The 17,896-nt window shown below is 38.2% G+C and overlaps 1 protein-coding gene across 5 annotated transcripts in view; it reads right to left on the bottom strand.

Moving 5' to 3' along the window:
• The window catches only part of SHISAL1 (shisa like 1), a 79,593-nt gene that overhangs the window by 25,749 nt on the left and 35,948 nt on the right, over positions 1-17,896 (bottom strand). For all 5 annotated transcript variants that reach the window (XR_004254530.1, XM_032207562.1, XM_032207563.1 and 2 more), the window contains exons 3-4: positions 11,436-11,649; positions 4,998-5,303 (exon numbers count right to left, since the gene is read on the bottom strand). Coding sequence is in view for 4 of the 5 variants with exons in the window: in XM_032207562.1 (XP_032063453.1) it covers positions 4,998-5,303; positions 11,436-11,649 (520 nt within the window). In the remaining variant the exon portion in view is untranslated. The remainder of the gene's footprint in view (positions 1-4,997; positions 5,304-11,435; positions 11,650-17,896) is intronic.

The following is a 17,896-nucleotide window of genomic DNA, read 5'->3' as shown; positions in this document are numbered from 1 at the left end:
TATATTCATATCTCACAGGATTAAAAAAATCTATTTCTATTTTCCTGTTTTTTTGAAATGAAAGAAAGCCATCTGTAATCTGGAGCTGCTCTTATGGCATGAACACCACCCATATATATGTAAATGTGTTTGTGAGATGCTAAAGAAAAACACACATTTTCTCTATGACTGGAAAAGCAGGGATAGGTTTAAGACACTTCAAAAATGTGACACAAACTGAAAAGTTGATTTTTATAACTGGAATCTTGCTGTTACCAAAGCAGTTCAAGAGGCTGGTGTCATCATCTGCAATAATGGAAGTTCAAGTATAAAATGGAAAACAACAAAATGTGAATAATTGAGCAATCTTAAAGACAGTGGTGAAAATGATAAATCCTTTAACTCCACTGCACTTCTTCACTAACAGTATGATTGAATTTTGAGAGACGGTACTAAGGTCATTCATCAAACATAGACTGCAAGCAGAAACAGACTCTAAACAGAAGCTAAACTTAATTATATATATACATGTATATTGCAAAATTACCATATTTTCCATGTATATAACCTGCAGATTATCTAATGGAGAAATAATAGCCAGGGAACCTTCTCTTACTCCTACTGTCTTAGCACTTGCTGTAGTACACAAGTCTATTTTTCTGAAAGACCTCTTTACTCAAAAGCCTCTTCCACATGCTAATCACCTTGCCTACGATCACCACTGCCTACTGCGTTTTTGAGACACCTGTGCTGGGTCTGGCTGGGATGGAATTAATTTCCCCCACAGCAGCCCATATATGAGTGCAATGTTCTGCACCTGTAGGTAGAACAGCATTGGTATCAAACCACAAACAACCCTGATATTGCACCAGTGTTTTGTCTATTGCTGTGCTGTGCTGTGCCCTACAGCACCAAGACTCCCTCCAGCCCCCAAAGCCAGCAGGCTGGGGATGGGCAAGTGGTGGGGAGGGGACATACCAGGGCAGCTCACCTAAACCAACCAAAGGGATATGCCATACCAAGTGGTGCCACACAGCAATAAAAGCTGGGGAAGGGGAAGGAGAGGGGGTGCTCTTGTTATGAAGATGTCTCTCCCCCCAAACAACCACTACGTGTATACAGACCCTGCTTCCTGGGACATAGCTGAATGTTGCTTGTTGATAGGAAGTATTTTTTTTTTCTTCTCTGTGCTTCTGTGTGGCTTTTTTTTCCCCTCTTTCTTTTCCCTTTAATTAAATTACCTTTATCTCAATCCATAAGCTTTTTATTTTTTTCTGTCCCACATGTTTTTTCTTCCTTTCTTCTGCTGAGAAGGGGGAGTGAGAGGGCACTTCTGGTGGAGCTCAGCTGCCCAGCAGCATAAAGCCACCACAACATCTATGCACTTAGTTGAAAGGTTGTAAGTTTCAAAAGTAGCAGGTTATAAACTTGAAAATATGGCATTTCCTGTAGTATCTTATGTGCCAGAATACAAGGGATAAACACGGATTTGCTAAGGAGACATCTACTTATTTCTTTCATTGAGCAATGAAAGGAATTAAGAAAAAAAAAATATTATGGGAGCTGTTGGGAGCATAGGCACACAGTGCAGTGGGGAAGTGGTGAAGGTTACAGCAGCGATTTATCAATGCTCATCTCCTGCAAACACAGGAAAAGGAGCATGTGTGATATGCTCACCTGATCCTAACATACAATCCCCACTTAATGCTTCAAAAAAAAGCACAGAAAAAGAACAGCAAAAGTCAGGAATGGAAGTTGATTAAGAATCCTTCAAAAATTACTGGAGAGTTTCCTTCGATTTGTAATAGTTTGGCAGAACAAGCAACTAATATAGCCAGGCCTAATATTTTAAATATATAAACACAAATATAAAATAAAGTTATTACATTTTTGTATACACACGTAAGTATGAAGCTAAACCACCAATACTGTATTACAAATGTTGGTTTTAAGCTGTACGGCAATTCCAACTAAAGACTGGGAATTCCATGTGCAAAAAAGCTGCAGGGACTGGAAGAAGGAAAAAAGAAGGGAAGAGGAAGAAGAGGAAAGGAAGAATGCTTATAACTAAGTACGAGCAAGTATCTACCTTATGGAGCATTATTGGGACTCTTCCATTTGGACACCATCTGCTGTAATATAATGGTCCTTTAAGTCTGAGCTGCACTGAATATATTCAGTCAGTACTGACTGCTACACCAAATGAGTTCCTTTCTCACTGATCCTTTTCCTTGGTCATACTATCATTACCTTTTCTATCCCAAAAATCTTCAACCTTTTTGCTCTAGATTTTCTTTTAAAACTAAAGAGCAAGTTATGAAATAAAAGGACTGCTGCTAATATCCTTTTTTACAAAAGAGTGCCATCCAAAGGTTTCAGATCAAGACCAACACTGTCTTTATATGCTCTACAGCTTCAGGAACTGCTGTCATCTTTTTCACCCTGCTCATTCTTGGATCACTTAATTTTGCCAAATCTCGGTGTCTAGCCCTCTGGAACACTTCTAAATTGCACTGGTGACTTTCCGCCCTTTCCCTCCAGGACAAGTCTAGAAAACTCTTCTTGCCATGAAAAAAATCACCTGCCTCTTTTGACACCTCATTCAGAGTATTGGTTTATTCGTCTGTCTTCCTTTGATTCTGTTTTCTTTGGTAAAAAACAGGTAAAAATCATTCAATGACATTTTGTCCCATGGTTATCAGTCCTCAGTTTCTTCTTTTTATGTTCTTGCTACTCCTGAATCTGTCTCCCATTAGGCATGTGTTTGTTTTTTTTCTTTTGTTTTGTTTTGGTTTCATTTAACTTTACAGTAGCCTACTTGTGTCATTCTGTCAAATGAGATTCAGGTATGCTTTTTCAGCTATGCATATAAAAAACTAACCTGGTTTTCATATTGCTTCTGTGTCTCATGCCACAAATGGTGTGCATTGGTGACATCTCACATTGAAGTTATTGCACTGTTGATATTTATACAGTCTTTTAAAACCAGACCAACAGACACGTAGATACACACAGCAAATTGTCTTTGGTACCAAATGAAAATTAACTTTATAATGGTTGATGCAGAAACAAAGATTTGTAATTTATTTGTACCATAGAGCAGAATCACAGAATGGCTTGAGTTGAAAGAGACCTTTAGAACCACTTAATTCCAATCTCCCTGCCATGGGCAGGGACACCTCCCACCAGACTAGGTTGCCCAAAGTCCCATCCAACCTTGCCTTCAACACCTCCAGGAATGGGGCATCCACAGATTCTCTGGGAAGTCTCTGCCAGTGCCTTGCCATTCTCTGAGTGGAGAATTTCTTCCTTAAACTAAATGTCCTGGTTTCAGGTAGGATAGAGTTATTTTTCCTGCTGGTAGCTGGCATGGTGCTGTGTTTTGGATTTAGGATGAGAATAATGTTGATAACACACTGATGCTTTAATTGTTGCAGAGCAGTGCTTACACCAAGCCAAGGACTTCAGCTTCTCACACTGTCCTGCCAGCGGGCAGGCTGGGAGTGCAGCGGGAGCTGGGAGGGGACAGACCCAGGAGAGCTGACCCAAACCGGCCAAAGGGGTATTCCATACCATCTGGCATCATGCTAAACAATATATAGGGGTGGCTAGCCGGGGTGGGGGGACCAGCTGCTTGGGGATAGGCTGGGCATCGGTCATCAGGTGGTGAGCAATTGCACTGTGCATCACTTCTTTGTACTCATTATTAGTAGTATTACTATTATCACTATTATTATTATTTTCCTTTATTTTCTGTCCTAATAAACTGTCTCTATCTCAACCCACAGGCTTCATTTTCCTGATTCTCTCCCCCATCCCAGAGAGGGAGTGGGGAGGGTGAGCGAATGGCTGTGTGGTGCTTAGCTGCCAGCTGGGTTAAACCACAACATTAAACCTCCCCTCTTTTAGTTTAAAACCAATACCCCTTGTCCTATCAGTACATGCCCTTGTAAAAAGTCTGTCTTATAAGCTCCCTTTAAGCGGGCAAGAACCTTCTCTTCTCCAGGCTGAACATCCCCAACTCTCTCAGCCTTCTTCATAGGAGTGGTGATCTAGTCCTCTGGTGATCCTTGTTGCCCTCCTCTGGACCTCCTCTAATGGGTCTATGTCTTTCTTGTGCTGGGGGCCACAAAGCTGGATGCAGTATTTCTAGATGAGACCTCATGAGGGCAGAGTAGAAGGGCATAATCACCTCCCTTCACCTGCTGGCCACTCCTCTGCTGTTGCAGCCCAGGATACAGTTGGCCTTCAGGACTACAAGTGCACATTGCCAGCTTATGTCCAGTGTTTCATCCAACAGTACCCCCAGGTCCCTCTCCATAGGGCTGATCTCAATTCATTCATCCCGCAGTCTGTACTTACGGATTGTCCCAACCCAGATGCAGCACCTTCCAATTGGCCTTGATGAGCTTCATGAGGTTCATGTGTGCTCACTTCTCAAGTCTATCCAGGTCCTTCTAGATGGCATCCCTTACCCATATAGTGCCAACTGCACCACTCAGCTTGGTGTCATCTGCGAATGTGCTAAGAGTGTGCTCAGTCCCATTGTCTATGTCATTTATGAAGACGTCAAACACTACCAGTCCCAAGATGGACTCCTGAGGGACACCACTCGTCACTGGCATCCACCTGGACAGAGAGACCTTCACCACCACTCTCTGGGTGTGGCTATCCAGCCAATTCTTATCCACTGAACTGTCCACCCTTCAAATCACTTCTCTTCAATTTAGAGACAAGGATGTTGTCTAGGTGTAGTAAAACTCTTTACCACTGAAAAATGGCAGCACCTATTTCTCTGAGACAACAACATTAAAAGATAATTTAAAATACTCCAGAATAAGAAATCACTCCTAAGCAGTAATTATGTAAGACAATTCACAATATAAAGAACTATCTGCTAGGTTCTCAAATGGTGTCACTCAGCCTGAATTTGTAGAAACTTCCAAATGCAGATCATTGTTTAAACTACAAAACAAGAGAGTCAAAAAATACATCACAGAATGGCTTAACATACTTACCAGGCAGATGTACTCTGAAAAGACACCAGAGGTGGGCTTAAAGCATCTCCTTTTAAAGTATGTACTGTCTGTGACGTTTGAGGCTGTGGCTGAGGCTGATGCTGTGTCTGTACTTGGCTTGGATCCTGAGCAGGGTTAATCCATCGGCTCTGTCCTTGTGTCATCCACTTTCCCTGGATTCCCCACCGTGCCAGGTAAAGTTTGCAAATATCATAGTTCATTGAAGAGTAATATAAAAGGTCCAGTACCAGCAATATCACCACAAAAAAGCCATAGATCCACACCCCTAACAGTGCACTGTAGTTGCTGTGAAAATAACAAAGGCAAAACAAAACAAGTAATGTAATATGTATAGTGGTCATTATAGTAAAGGTTCTTTGTTCCACTAATTATGTAAAAATAATATACAGATGAATGATACCAAAATTTTGTTTTAACGAATGTCGTAAAATATTATCTATTATTTTAATCTGTCTAAATACTGCTGTATGCATGATATGGGAGGCTTTTAAAAATGAAGGCCCCCACCCTGCAAACATTTTTATTTCTCTCTCATCTGTGTACATATATATAAACGTGGTATGTGATTAACTTTGATGCTTTAAGTGAGCCCATTGATAAACAAATGTTTGATGGGTCTGATTCTAAGTTTTATTCCGCAAATTCTCTCTCAGAGAGCCACCCTTCTGGAAGCAACAGGGCATTTATATGAGTGAGGATTAACAATATGAAAATATGCTGTAATCATTGAACCCAAGGGTGCCTCTACTATTGAAACATTCACTGCTGACAAGCATTATAAACCCCTTGTCTTAAAAGCTGTTTAACATGTTTGGACTTGCTCTGAATTTTATGACTAATAATTACTGGTTGCAGAAGAGACTTTCAAGAGCAACTGCTAAAGATCTAAAGTTAAAAGCCTGCTAAAGTTAGCTCGTGCTCAGTTTAGGTAGGAAGAATATGGACAAAACTGTATTATATAATGCATTCAATAAGAAAGAAAATGCGTACTATGTTTGTACATTCATGTTGGTGTAGCTATAAGGTACTTATGGGTAAAGGCAGTGAAAATTATCAGCTGCCGGCATGGTGCATGGAGCTTTGTAGCTAAGACAGGTGAGTAAAGTTACTAGAGGGTAAAGAAAGGAAGAAAAGGTATAAGGGATCAACAGTACAGAGATCAAAAAGGGGAAAAATGCTAAAGCTACTGATGCAATATTCCTAAAAGAAAAAAAAAAAAGATTACGAGTCATAAATGTAGTTTGAATTGGAAATTCTGTGAGTGGGGAAGAGGAGACCAGAACAGAGATGCGAAGAAACAAGTAAGAATGAAATTATTACGTGTGCAGAGAAAGAAGTCCGATCTAGACCTAAGAGCTTATGTGGAAATAATGTGTAGTAGAGACTATAAAAACAAGAGCAAGCAGAAGGGATACTAATAAAAAGTATCATTAGGAAGACAGTCTTGGGGGAAAATGACATCTAAGCATATCAACAGGCAGCCCCCATCTATTTGAACCTGAACTTACGTGAATACAACTGAACACATGTTCAACACTGCTCTTTCACAGACTTTGAGGGAACTGTTTTATCAGAACATTGATGAAAACTAAAGTGCTCCAAGAGGAAAAAAGCCTGAGAACACATATTATAGATATAAGCCAGAAAGATATATTGACAATTTCAAAATATGTTCCAACCCTTTTAAAACCTAAAACTTTTCAAGTCTCTGCTTCGAACTTTCACTTCCATTTAAACTTTTATACAGATCTTCCATTTTATAAACATAATCAGCATTTGAAGCAAGAGATCAGATAAGAAAACAGAATTTTAATTTGTGTTGCTGCCTGTCAGCAATTAATGAGACTGATTTTCCTCTCCAGTGAATGGTTCTTCCACTACACTGATATAAAATGCTTAGATTAAATGTGGTTCCATAGCAAACAACTGTGAGTAATGAGAGCTGTTAATGGGCCCTTTCTGTCTAACTTTATGAACATTCATTCTAGCCTAGGAGTTTTAAACTTTTCAGTAAGTTTCTAGGAGGATTAGAAGTAGACAAAATGTAGTGATTCTGAAAACTCTTAATTCAAGAGTCTTTGCCTCTGCTAAAGACCTGTACCTGCATGCCTAAATTCAAACAACAGTGGGTAGGCTTTTGACATGCATTGAAATCCTTGCAGTCCAAAGCACTTGGAACTGTAAGTGGGTTTGGTTAAGCTAGGCTTCTCAGTAGTGGTACTCTTCATTTTCAGTGGGTTTACTCCTACTGGGGTAAAATTCTCTATCTTCTGCTAATATAAATAAAAGTGAAGGCCAGAGAAGTCAGGAAGAAATCTGCTGTGACAAATCCTGTTCCTATTCATTACTAATACCAATGCATGTTAGGAATAGGTGTGCTGTATTTGATCCATAGTAAATATTGGAAAAAACGTTATTTTTTGTTTTTGCAGCAATTTGAGAGGCAGAAACATTTCTTTCAGTTACCTCAGAAGAATTCTTTTGTATTTTAGGCATCTACTTTTACCCAACAAACTTTGGCTAGTGAAAATTTGAGCTATTTTGAGAGTTCCAATTTAAATCTGTTCCTTCTAAATAACATCTGTCTCTCACTAGTACAAAAATGAAAGACTTCTTTATTTAAAATAACAGACAGTGGCACTACAGCACTGTCAAAGGTACCTTGTGAAAAATCACAAGCAAAATTGATAAGTAGTATGTTTTGTATACAAAGGGAAATGCCATACTTTGATATATTTTGTTTCTCAAAGTATTAAGATGGTAGAAAGTACTAATTTTGCTGATACTTACTAATCACATTAAAAATTAAAACTTCCCTACAAATTACGAAGATGCCTTAATTAGAAAATAAACAACCTTTCTTCTGTATCACTGAATAAAAGTAGGGCCAAAGATACAGCAAAGAACTGTGAATCAAAACACCTAGACATGCTCTCATGTCTTGTTAGACATTGGAACAGGCTGCCCAGGGAAGTGGTGGAGTCACCATCCCTGGAAGTCTTTAAAAGACGTTTAGATGTAGAGCTTAGGGATATGGTTTAGTGGGGACTGTTAGCGTTAGGTCAGAGGTTGGACTCGATGATCTTGAGGTCTCTTCCAACCTACAAATTCTGTGATTCTGTGATTCTGTGATTTCATTGAACTAAATAATTTAACAGTAAAAATTTCATCTTACAGACGATTTTTTCTGTACTTCTGTTCAGAAGTTTCATTTCAATTAAAAATGAAGTGTGAGTGGATTCCAAATCTGTCGGGATTCAAATTACTGGGGTTTGCTCCTTTGCTCGGACAATCAAATATAATAAGATTTTTTTGGTGTGGTTGTGTATCCTCCTCCCCTTCCCCAGCTGAAAAGTTTGGTTGGCCTTGCCTCCCAGTTCTCCTGCCCTCTCAGTCAGTCACTTTGGAGCTTCTCTTTAGGTTCAACACAATGCTTTGCAATGTAACGCTGAAAACTACTTCCACAGCCATGTTGCCCAGTCCTCTGCTGTTGCATGACCAACAATACAAAAGCAAAATCTGGAGTAGAGTTGCATGATAATTTTTTTCTAGCTTAGTGAGAGAGGGTAATTCATAGGTATGTCAGAAAAGCTCAGTGGCTCATTATTTCAAGATACTTCAGCTTTTACAAAAATACAATGTATATATGGTAGACACTTGATACAGAGCCTACTTGTGTAACGGTCAACCCTGGAAAACTTAGCGATAGCTCAGTGATATGGTTTAGTGGAGGACTTGTTAGTGTTAGGTCAGACATTGGACTAGGTGATCTTGGAGGTCTCTTCCAACCTAAATGATTCTGTGATTCTGTGAAAACAGGAATGAGAGATAAGGAAAAACATGGATGTATTACAGACTGCCATAATGTATCAGATTAAGGATCAGATTAAGGATCCCTGCTGATACCCATCATATCTGCTGATACCCATCAGAACTTGCATAATAGAAAAACAGAGAGAATATGAATACAAGATTTAAGTAAATACTATTTTTAAGACAGATTAAGTAATTTATTAGATGGAAAAATACTTTCGATGGTAGAACTTTTTTTTTAGTCTGTTAGACATCATTGGTATTTCTGTATTTAATACTAAATGAATTGTTCACATTCAAAAATATTATAAATTGATTAGTTTGCATGATTGCAAAGATATAATAGCCCAGTATTCTGCAGTTACCAAAACAGGGGAATCTTTAGTTATGGTAATGGAAATAATGTAAATAAATCTGGCTACAGTTACACTGTATGACTGTAGAAGACGAATGTGTTTTTTCATCTGCACTGTGACAAAGAAGTTACCTGTGACTTCATTTTTTTTTTCCCATCAACTGTATGATAAAACAAGAGGTGTGTTTTGATGATCACAAGAATGGCTATGGAGAAAAATAAATCAAATAATGATATCGAATCACTCTTCCCTTACAACTATATACATTTTTTCAGTTCATTGCTATTCCCATATCCTAAATTATTCTCCCCAGCCACAGTGCAACCACAGCCACAGTTCTACTAGAAGCTTTTTTCAGTGGTGTGTGAAATTAGATCTAAATAAATAGCTGACTTTCTAACAGTAAAGTGAACCCTAGATGTATTAGAATCCAGATGAAGTTAAATTATTTTACATGTTAAATAAAGTCAGAGTGTATTAAGATGCTCATTACAATGGTCTTAATGTAGGCATCTAGGCTTCACATTTTTTGGCCCCTCCACAGCATGTTAACATTATTAGGAAGTCTTCCACCAATCTCAGTGAGCTCAGGATGATGATCTCTCTCTCCCTCTCACTACATTGGAGGAGTTTTAAATAGAAAGTTAGCTTCCCTTCATTTTTCTGGCCCTGATGGAATTATCAGAGGTAATATTTCAGGAACTTACACAAGGGGAATACTGGTTCCACTCTGGCACTTCTCTAAATTACATCTCCAAAAGCTTTTTATTGTATTTAACATGTTTTCCCCTATCTTCACAAAAGATCAGCATGTAGCTAATGTCCACAGGAAATTCTGGACTGAAGACATATGTGGAAATAAATCTGAAGGTGGCTCTCAACACTGACTTTTGACAATAAAGACATATACATAAGTAGTTTTCTCTTTCACTTGAGATGACTTACAAAAAATGATAGCTTGATTATAACTAAAATAACACACGCATTAGGCTCTAAGTACTTAAATTAAAATTAGATACTGTAATCCATAGAATACCAAATAGCCTTCTTTCCCATTGATGAACTGCTCACACACAATAGCCCTATAATATGAACAGCTCTACTTGTTTACTTTTGTGGGTGCAGGTGCATGTCTGTACATGTACACAAGTGAGTGGGCACACAAACAGAGAAGGCAGGTAGCAGAGAAAGGTAGTACACGCCAGGGGATATTTTGCAGTCCTAACTCTTTTATACTACACATGATACAGGCTTCTTTATACTACGTGATTGCCACTAACACCTGTGAAATTAGAGTGTGTGATTTTTACATCTATACAAGATTCAAACTTTGCTAGGCAGAACTGTATGAAAGGTGGTTGTTAAGGAAGACAACAGTTTGCTGACACTGAGCTGGGCTGCTGCTGGCTGCAGCTGCACACAGTGAGCTGAAGAGCCAACATCAGTATTCCAGCACCATAATCTCCTAGCAGACTTGCACCTTGTTTCATATGAATGAATGACAACACACTGACCAAGTTTGGCTCCAGAGAAGAAAACACTGAAATCCCTGTAGTAATCAAAAAAATCAATAGACTGGAATTCCTGTTGTTTTTAATCCACCCCTTTCTTGCCCTTGGGGGGGCTGGATACAAGAATAAGCTGACAGGGGAAGGCAGAAAGATCAGAACTTGACCCTGGGGTTTTACAGGGAATTCCATCAGCTGGAATTTGCCCTCTGAATCAAAAGAAATAACAGTGGATTAGTGTGGCCTGAATATCAAGTAAGAAATAGGATACAGATCACAAGTGAATATTTAGCCATTATAAATAGGTAATCAGTAACAAACATCTGCTTGCTACATATTAGTTCCTTAGGACAAAAATCAGTGATATTTAACTTGGAGGATAGGTCTCAGAACAACATGGAAGTATCTCACGTAACAGGCAGGAAGACCACATGGTTACAGTTTGGATAAGACTGAGGTTGGGGAGAGACACTTCATGTGTAACTTTTGTATGTAACTCTCTATTTCTTACATTTAAATGCAACTTTTACATACATACTGTCCTAGCAATGTTTATGGGAAGTGTCAAAACAACAATAGCAAAGCTAAATATCCTTTTCTTTTAGGTGTTCTGTAAGCAAGTTTCTGTGTGTATGTAATTATTCTAATTGCTTCCATCATTAAGTACACCTCAGATTACGTTACTAGACCATGAACAGTTTAGTGAAGAGCACTTTAAAAACTCATGTACTCATACTTACTTATGCATATATCCATCTGCATTCCCTGTTAAGTTCATCTGCATAACAGTCTGAAATTCTGTCTCATTGCAGCAGTATTTAAATACTGTGTTGTTATGGTGACAGCAAAAGATGTAAGATTTATTGTCAGAAAGACGGGGGCAGTGAAAACCGAAGTGGTAGCGACCTTTGTAGTCTGTATATGGCTCACAGACCCGAAAATGTGCAGACAATACTGTAAAACAAAGAAAAATATTGGCTTTGTAAGTTACTTGTGTTTTATGTATGCAATAAACTGTAATTTTTCATTGGTTAAGCTTAAATATTTTTCTTTGATTTCTGAAAAATGTTAACACTTCAGAACTTTCAACTTCATAACATTTAACACTAAAACATTTAGCATGGTTTTTGACTGTTATCATTGCTGTCGTTCTGATTATTATTTCTTTTAAGGGATGAGAAGAAATACCCTTCATGCAAGAAACCCAAAATTATTCAGGGAAACATTTTCATACTGCACACACTAAATATACAGATAACCACAAAGACTTAACAATGTTCATGTTTGATTTTCCTGTGATGACTTCATAAAAACAAAAAGCCTATATAAAAACTACAATAAAAGTTTGATGACACTTGATTTACAGTCACAGTTACTGACAAAAAATTGCTTTTCCACTGTAAAGGTAATTCTTTGATAAGGATTATTTTGCCATAAATAGTAAGTACAAAACAGTATAACAGATCTGAACGACTCTGAATTTGCAATGATATAGAACTAATAGAAATATTGCTACTCCTGGAAGTTCTTACAGGTCTTCTTTATTGAATTTTCATGTGAAGTGTTTATTACATCTCTGAGAACATTTTTTTCTGAAGAATGTCACAATGATTTCACCATCATTTTCCCTGAAAATAAATAAACAAATAAATAGAAATGTTCTCCCATACATATCCTTAGAATGCAGACTCAAGGCTGCTTGCTGCATGGTGCCTGGCACACCACAGTTACATCTTTGTGGTAAGATTGCTGGGGACCTAATGGTTATAAACAGCTCTGAACTAGAAGCTTTGCAAGCATCTCAGTTTTCCAGAGCTAATCAAGCATGCAGAGGAGCAGCACAGCAATCCCTTCCAGCATGGGCCTTAACCACCTGCACGTGACTTCCTGGTACATCTGAAAAGGCTTGCAAAAGAAAAGCCTATGGCCAATATTTGGCTCCACACACTGCCAACATTTTAACTGATTTATAGGTTTTTTGTTGTGGTAGGCCCTGTGGCATATGAATCAACCTCTGTAAGTTCCTCTCTCTACTTGCCTCTATCTCTATGGATTGTAGACCCTGCAGAAGCTATCCTCCTTTCTCATACCTCAGCTTCATTCCTAAAATTAGTTGAGATGAACCTAAGCTCTAATATAAGGTAAGCATAGTATATATATATAAGCACAAAAGTAACAGAAGTAAGTAATTTCAGCTGATTGGTAGGATAATGCATCCATTGTTCATGTTATAGATACATATACATCCATATGCATGCCTGTCACCATTACTTTAACAACTTTGTTCCAAATCCAATGACACTATAACCTGTAAATATTTTTTTTTCTTTAGACCTAGGTGAGCCTCTGTAGCTCTAACAACAAATATGCATGATCAAATTCTGTTGCAACATCCACAAAGCAGGTAATTGCATGAACATGTATTTGTTTGAACATATACTAACTTCCCTGTCTACTCCCCCTTTAATTAACACAACAATGATGTAAGTGTTCCAGGATTGATTAAGTTTAGAAAAATCACCATGGCTGAAGTTGTAACAAAGACCACCTGGTCCAACCCCTGCTCTAGCAGGGTCACCCAGAACAGGTTGCCCAGGACTATGTCTTGGTGGCTTCTAAAGATTTCCAAGGAGAAGACTCCACAACCTCTCTGGGTAACCTGTGCCAGTGCTCCCTCACCTGCCCAGCACAGAAGGGTTCCTGATGTTCAGAGGGAACCTCCTGTCTGCCAGTTTGTGCTCACTGCCTCTTGTCCTGGCACTGGGCACAAAGCCTGGCTTTGTCTTCTTTGTATTTCCCATTCAGGTATTTACAGACATTAAAATTCCCATCTGAGCCTTCAGTTCTCTGTACTAAACAACTCCAGCTTTCTCATCCTTTCCTCATATAAGAGAGGCTCCAGTTATTTCATCTTAATGACCTTTTGTTGGATTCTGTCCAGCATGTCTAATTCTCTTGTACCGGGGAGGCCAGAGCTGGACACAGTGTGGTCTCACCAGTGCTGAGGAGAGGGGAAGGATCTCCTCCCTTGACCCACTGGCAATACTTTACCTAATGCCAGATACCATTACCTTCTTTGTGGCAAATGCACACTGCTGGCTCACATCCAACTTGGTATCTACCAGGATACCCAGGTCCTTTTCTGCTAAGATGCTCTCCAGCTGGGCAGGCCCAGCATGTACATGTACATGGGGTTGTCCCTCCTTAGGGACAAGACTTTGCAAACTGCATGAGGTTCCTGTCAGCCCATTTCTCCAGTCTGTCCAGGTCCCTCTGGATGGCAGCAACATGATCTCTGGCCTATCAGCCACTCCTTCCACATCTATATTATCAATGAACTTGGTAAGGGTGCACTCTGTTCCATCATCATATTAGTTTTATCTATTTATTTATTTATTTGAAAACATGAGACGTGGCAGGAAAGAAATTCATAAACCAAACAGAGCTTTTAGCTAATTATTTGTTTCCTAAAAAGAATGGGAGCTTCATGCAGTTCCTTAAATACAGGACTCCAGTGCCAGCTAAGATTTCCCTAGCCTGTCTCCAGCTTTCAGTGGAGGAGGTAGATGTCTCTCATAGGTCCAGTGCACACATGGATGACCTAGGGCAAGCCAAATGGTATTAAATGAACATGGTTAAGCATTTGTAAAGGGCCCTAGGTGTTTGGTACCAGCTTGCAAGGGTGCATTACATGCACATTGCATATATACATTGCGTATAGTAGTATTAGTCATTATTCCTAGTTTATAAAAAAAAGAAAAAAAAGGAAGTTGACCCATTTCTAGTAGTCATACAAAGTGGCATATCAAGGTAATGCCTGCCTAGTGTTTTACTGTAAGTCTCTTCAAAATCAGGTTCTAAGTCATATTATTATTGTGCCTAATAAATTTGAGTGAAGTGGTAGCCTTCATAACGTAGCATTACACTTCAGTAGTGATGTTTATTCACAGCATTTTTATTTTCAGTATTGAACAGGACAGCACCCATCTAATCCTTCTCTGATAAATGGCTAGCTTCAGATGCTTCAAAGGAAGATACATGTGCCTTATTTAAAAAGCTATGCAAAAAAAATGTAGTAAGACACATACACTTATCTCATTATACATGTTTTTCACTTGTATATTTTATTTATAGATATCTAAATTGTAATATATATATATAATAACAAATGCAGGTATAATTATTTTTGTTATAATGCCTTTTAAGGCTTAAGATATATTAACTTATTTTTCTGTTAAAAATGTTGTATTGTTACAACTGATTACATGTTAGTAATTTTTGAAGTGTTTAGTATAGATTGTTGTTTCAAGTTTTGGACATTTTAAAGAAAAATGCCAGAACTGGCTTTGAAAATAAAAGGATATTAAAAATACCATTTTTCATACGTTTTATGTTGTTAGAATTGAAACTTGTTCTTTATGTTTCACAAGCAATCGAATACTTCCATGCTTCTGAAATTATTCTGTGCTGTGACAGAAACTGAATAGTGACAATGCATTAGAAGACTATAGAACTTTGAGAGGCTTAAATTACTCCTCACTGAAAAGCAGTTTATTTATCCACATATGTGAAATATTCCCTGATCCCTAGAGAGGTTCTTAGTACATTTTAAAAGGAAAATTAAACCCAAACTTCTTTGGTGATCAAAACTCGGGGAAGGGTAACTATAGAAAGGGGGGAGAATGGAAAATAACATCAGGCCAGATCATGAGTTATGCCTCTAATAAAATGTATTCCAAAGCAAACCCCTAATAGTAAAATGTGTATCAGCGATTAAAATAAATAGACAAGAAAAAGCATAAAGTTATGTATTAATTCAGTCACTGTGTTAAACCCAGTATGTAGCTAATCACCACAAAGCCACTCAGTAACTCCTTCCCCCAGGGAAATGCTGGAGAGGATCTGAAGGGCAAAGCAAAACAACTTGTGGTTCAAGATAAAGGAAGTTTAATAAGTGAAGAAGGAAGAAAAAAATAGGTGACGTGAAAGCAATCACTAACCACTAGCAGACCGATGCCTAAGCAGTCCCCAGGCAATGGTAATTTTCAAAAAAACTCTCGTCCCAGTTTTATGGCTGGGCACAACATTATCTGCTCTGGAGTATCACTTTGGTCAGTTGGGTTCAGGGGCATCAGCCATATGTCCCTGCAGCCTCCTTGCTGGTGAGAGGGACGGGAGCAGTGAGAATCAGAGAAGGCCTTGATAGCGCCCAGAAACAGCTATGACGCTGGTGTGTTACTGATGCTGTTTGGTCACCAGTCTATAGCAAGGCATCACGGGGGCTGTTGTGAAGAAAATTAATCCCATGCCAGCCAAATCCAGTACACAGTGAAAAACCTTTATCAATTTATTACAATCTGTGTAATTTCAGTTGCTGTCTTTATTGGATCTCCGATTTCCTGATAAAACAAAGTACAATGTTTTACAAAGTATTCTTCTGGAAAATACATGTAACTTAAATCCTGAGCATGAAAGAGCTTTAACTCTGCTGAAATTAGGATAAAACTGGGACAACTGAAAGGTTTTAAGCTGTCTGTTGCAAAGATTGCAGCTGTTACTGAAGTGGAATTGCTTGTGCAAATTCTCGTCCTATTTCTGAAATGTATTATTGAACAGGTTAGTGATATAGATGCTCTTATCTCTGTTCCTACTAATTGATGGATAATGGTCATGCTTCAAACGACTGATTTGAGCTCATCTTAAAATGTATCTACCATAAAAAGTAAACAACCAGTGTACATCAAGTTACTACTTCACTACTTGTTAACAGTTAATCTGTGTAATGTTGATTAATTTTTTAATTTAGCTACCAAATTTGTAAAGTACCAGGTTTTGAGAATGGTTGATCTTTATAAGCTTTCTGTATGAATCTATACAAATATTCATATATATATATATGTTATTTAGCACAATGACAATCATTTGAAAGCCTCAGACAATTTTGATATACAGACATTAATTTTTTACTTGAAAGGATAATTACTGTAATGTGCAAATAATCCCTCACCTTTTGCTTTGCTGCCATCCCTGATTTTATAAATGTGTTTCAATCTATTACATGAGTTTAAGCATCAACATTCCTGCAAAATAAATCTAGGAGATAAAGAAGCCTGAAAGAATATTCTTATGGTATGACTGCATGCCAGTCCTCCCTTTATTAGGCAGTCCCTATCAGATTAGTACAATTAATGTGTCCACAAATCCTAAAATTGTGTGCATTGTGATCTTGATAACATTGAAAAAACATTAGTCTGAAGTTTCGGTATTCCCAATTTGATTTTATACTCCTTTCCTCCCTGCACAAAGCCGCAGCCTACCTACTCCAAACTAAACCCTTCCTTTTCAGAGTTATTTCTCCTTGCTCTGAGAGCTTTTTGCCCACATTGGGCAACTGCATCTCCTTCCTAGCCACATAGCTAAAGCTGCCAAACTTTATCCTCATTCTGAGTCACCACCTTAATACCTAACCTAAGTTTGTTCCACTGCCATTGCTTCTCTCCTTTTCTGACAAAAAGACTGGGTGCTGAGAACAGCTCATCTGAGAGCTTGCCTGTCACTTGTGCCTATATTTTCCTTCCATTGACAGTTACATTTCCAATTCTTAACTGCAGTTTTAAGCCATGCAGAGAACTTCAGTATTAAGATTGCACAACTTAATATATCAGACTTGGAAGTAAAGAATGATCTTACAGACAGAAGTTTGTAAATCTAGGGAACTCCAAAGGGCTTTTGCATTTAGATTTTGATTTCCGCTCAGTTTAAGAATGATGTACATAACATTCCAGTGAGAGTAGTAGCCTATTTTTCCTGTCATTGTCACTGCATGAAGCCAATAGTTGTCCTTTGTGGAAGCTGATCTATGGTGGACAAAAATGTACATTCAATAAATAATAAATTTCATCTATGCCCTGTAAAATGCCAGTTAGCAACAGCCTAAGTGCACTCCTACAGATGTCAGTAGCAAAACTCCACAAGAAGTAAAGTTAGGCTGGCACCAAAGGCTTGTGATGATTCCAAATGAAGCCTACTTGCTCTACTCTACTTGATAATAATCAGTGTTAGGTAATAAAATACTAATAACCAAGAAGCAAAAAGGTAAGGTACATTTACAAATACAATAGTTTATGATGTTAGTAGATAAATTACATAAGAAGTAAAAGCTATTCACAATTAGTTTCAAATAAAACGTTTTACTTCAGAG

The sequence above is a fragment of the Aythya fuligula genome, chromosome 1 (genome assembly GCF_009819795.1).
Source record: "Aythya fuligula isolate bAytFul2 chromosome 1, bAytFul2.pri, whole genome shotgun sequence".
Classification (NCBI taxonomy): Eukaryota; Metazoa; Chordata; class Aves; order Anseriformes; family Anatidae; genus Aythya; species Aythya fuligula.
The sequence above is the reverse complement of the archived record's forward strand: the minus strand, read 5'-3'. Positions and strand labels throughout refer to the sequence as shown.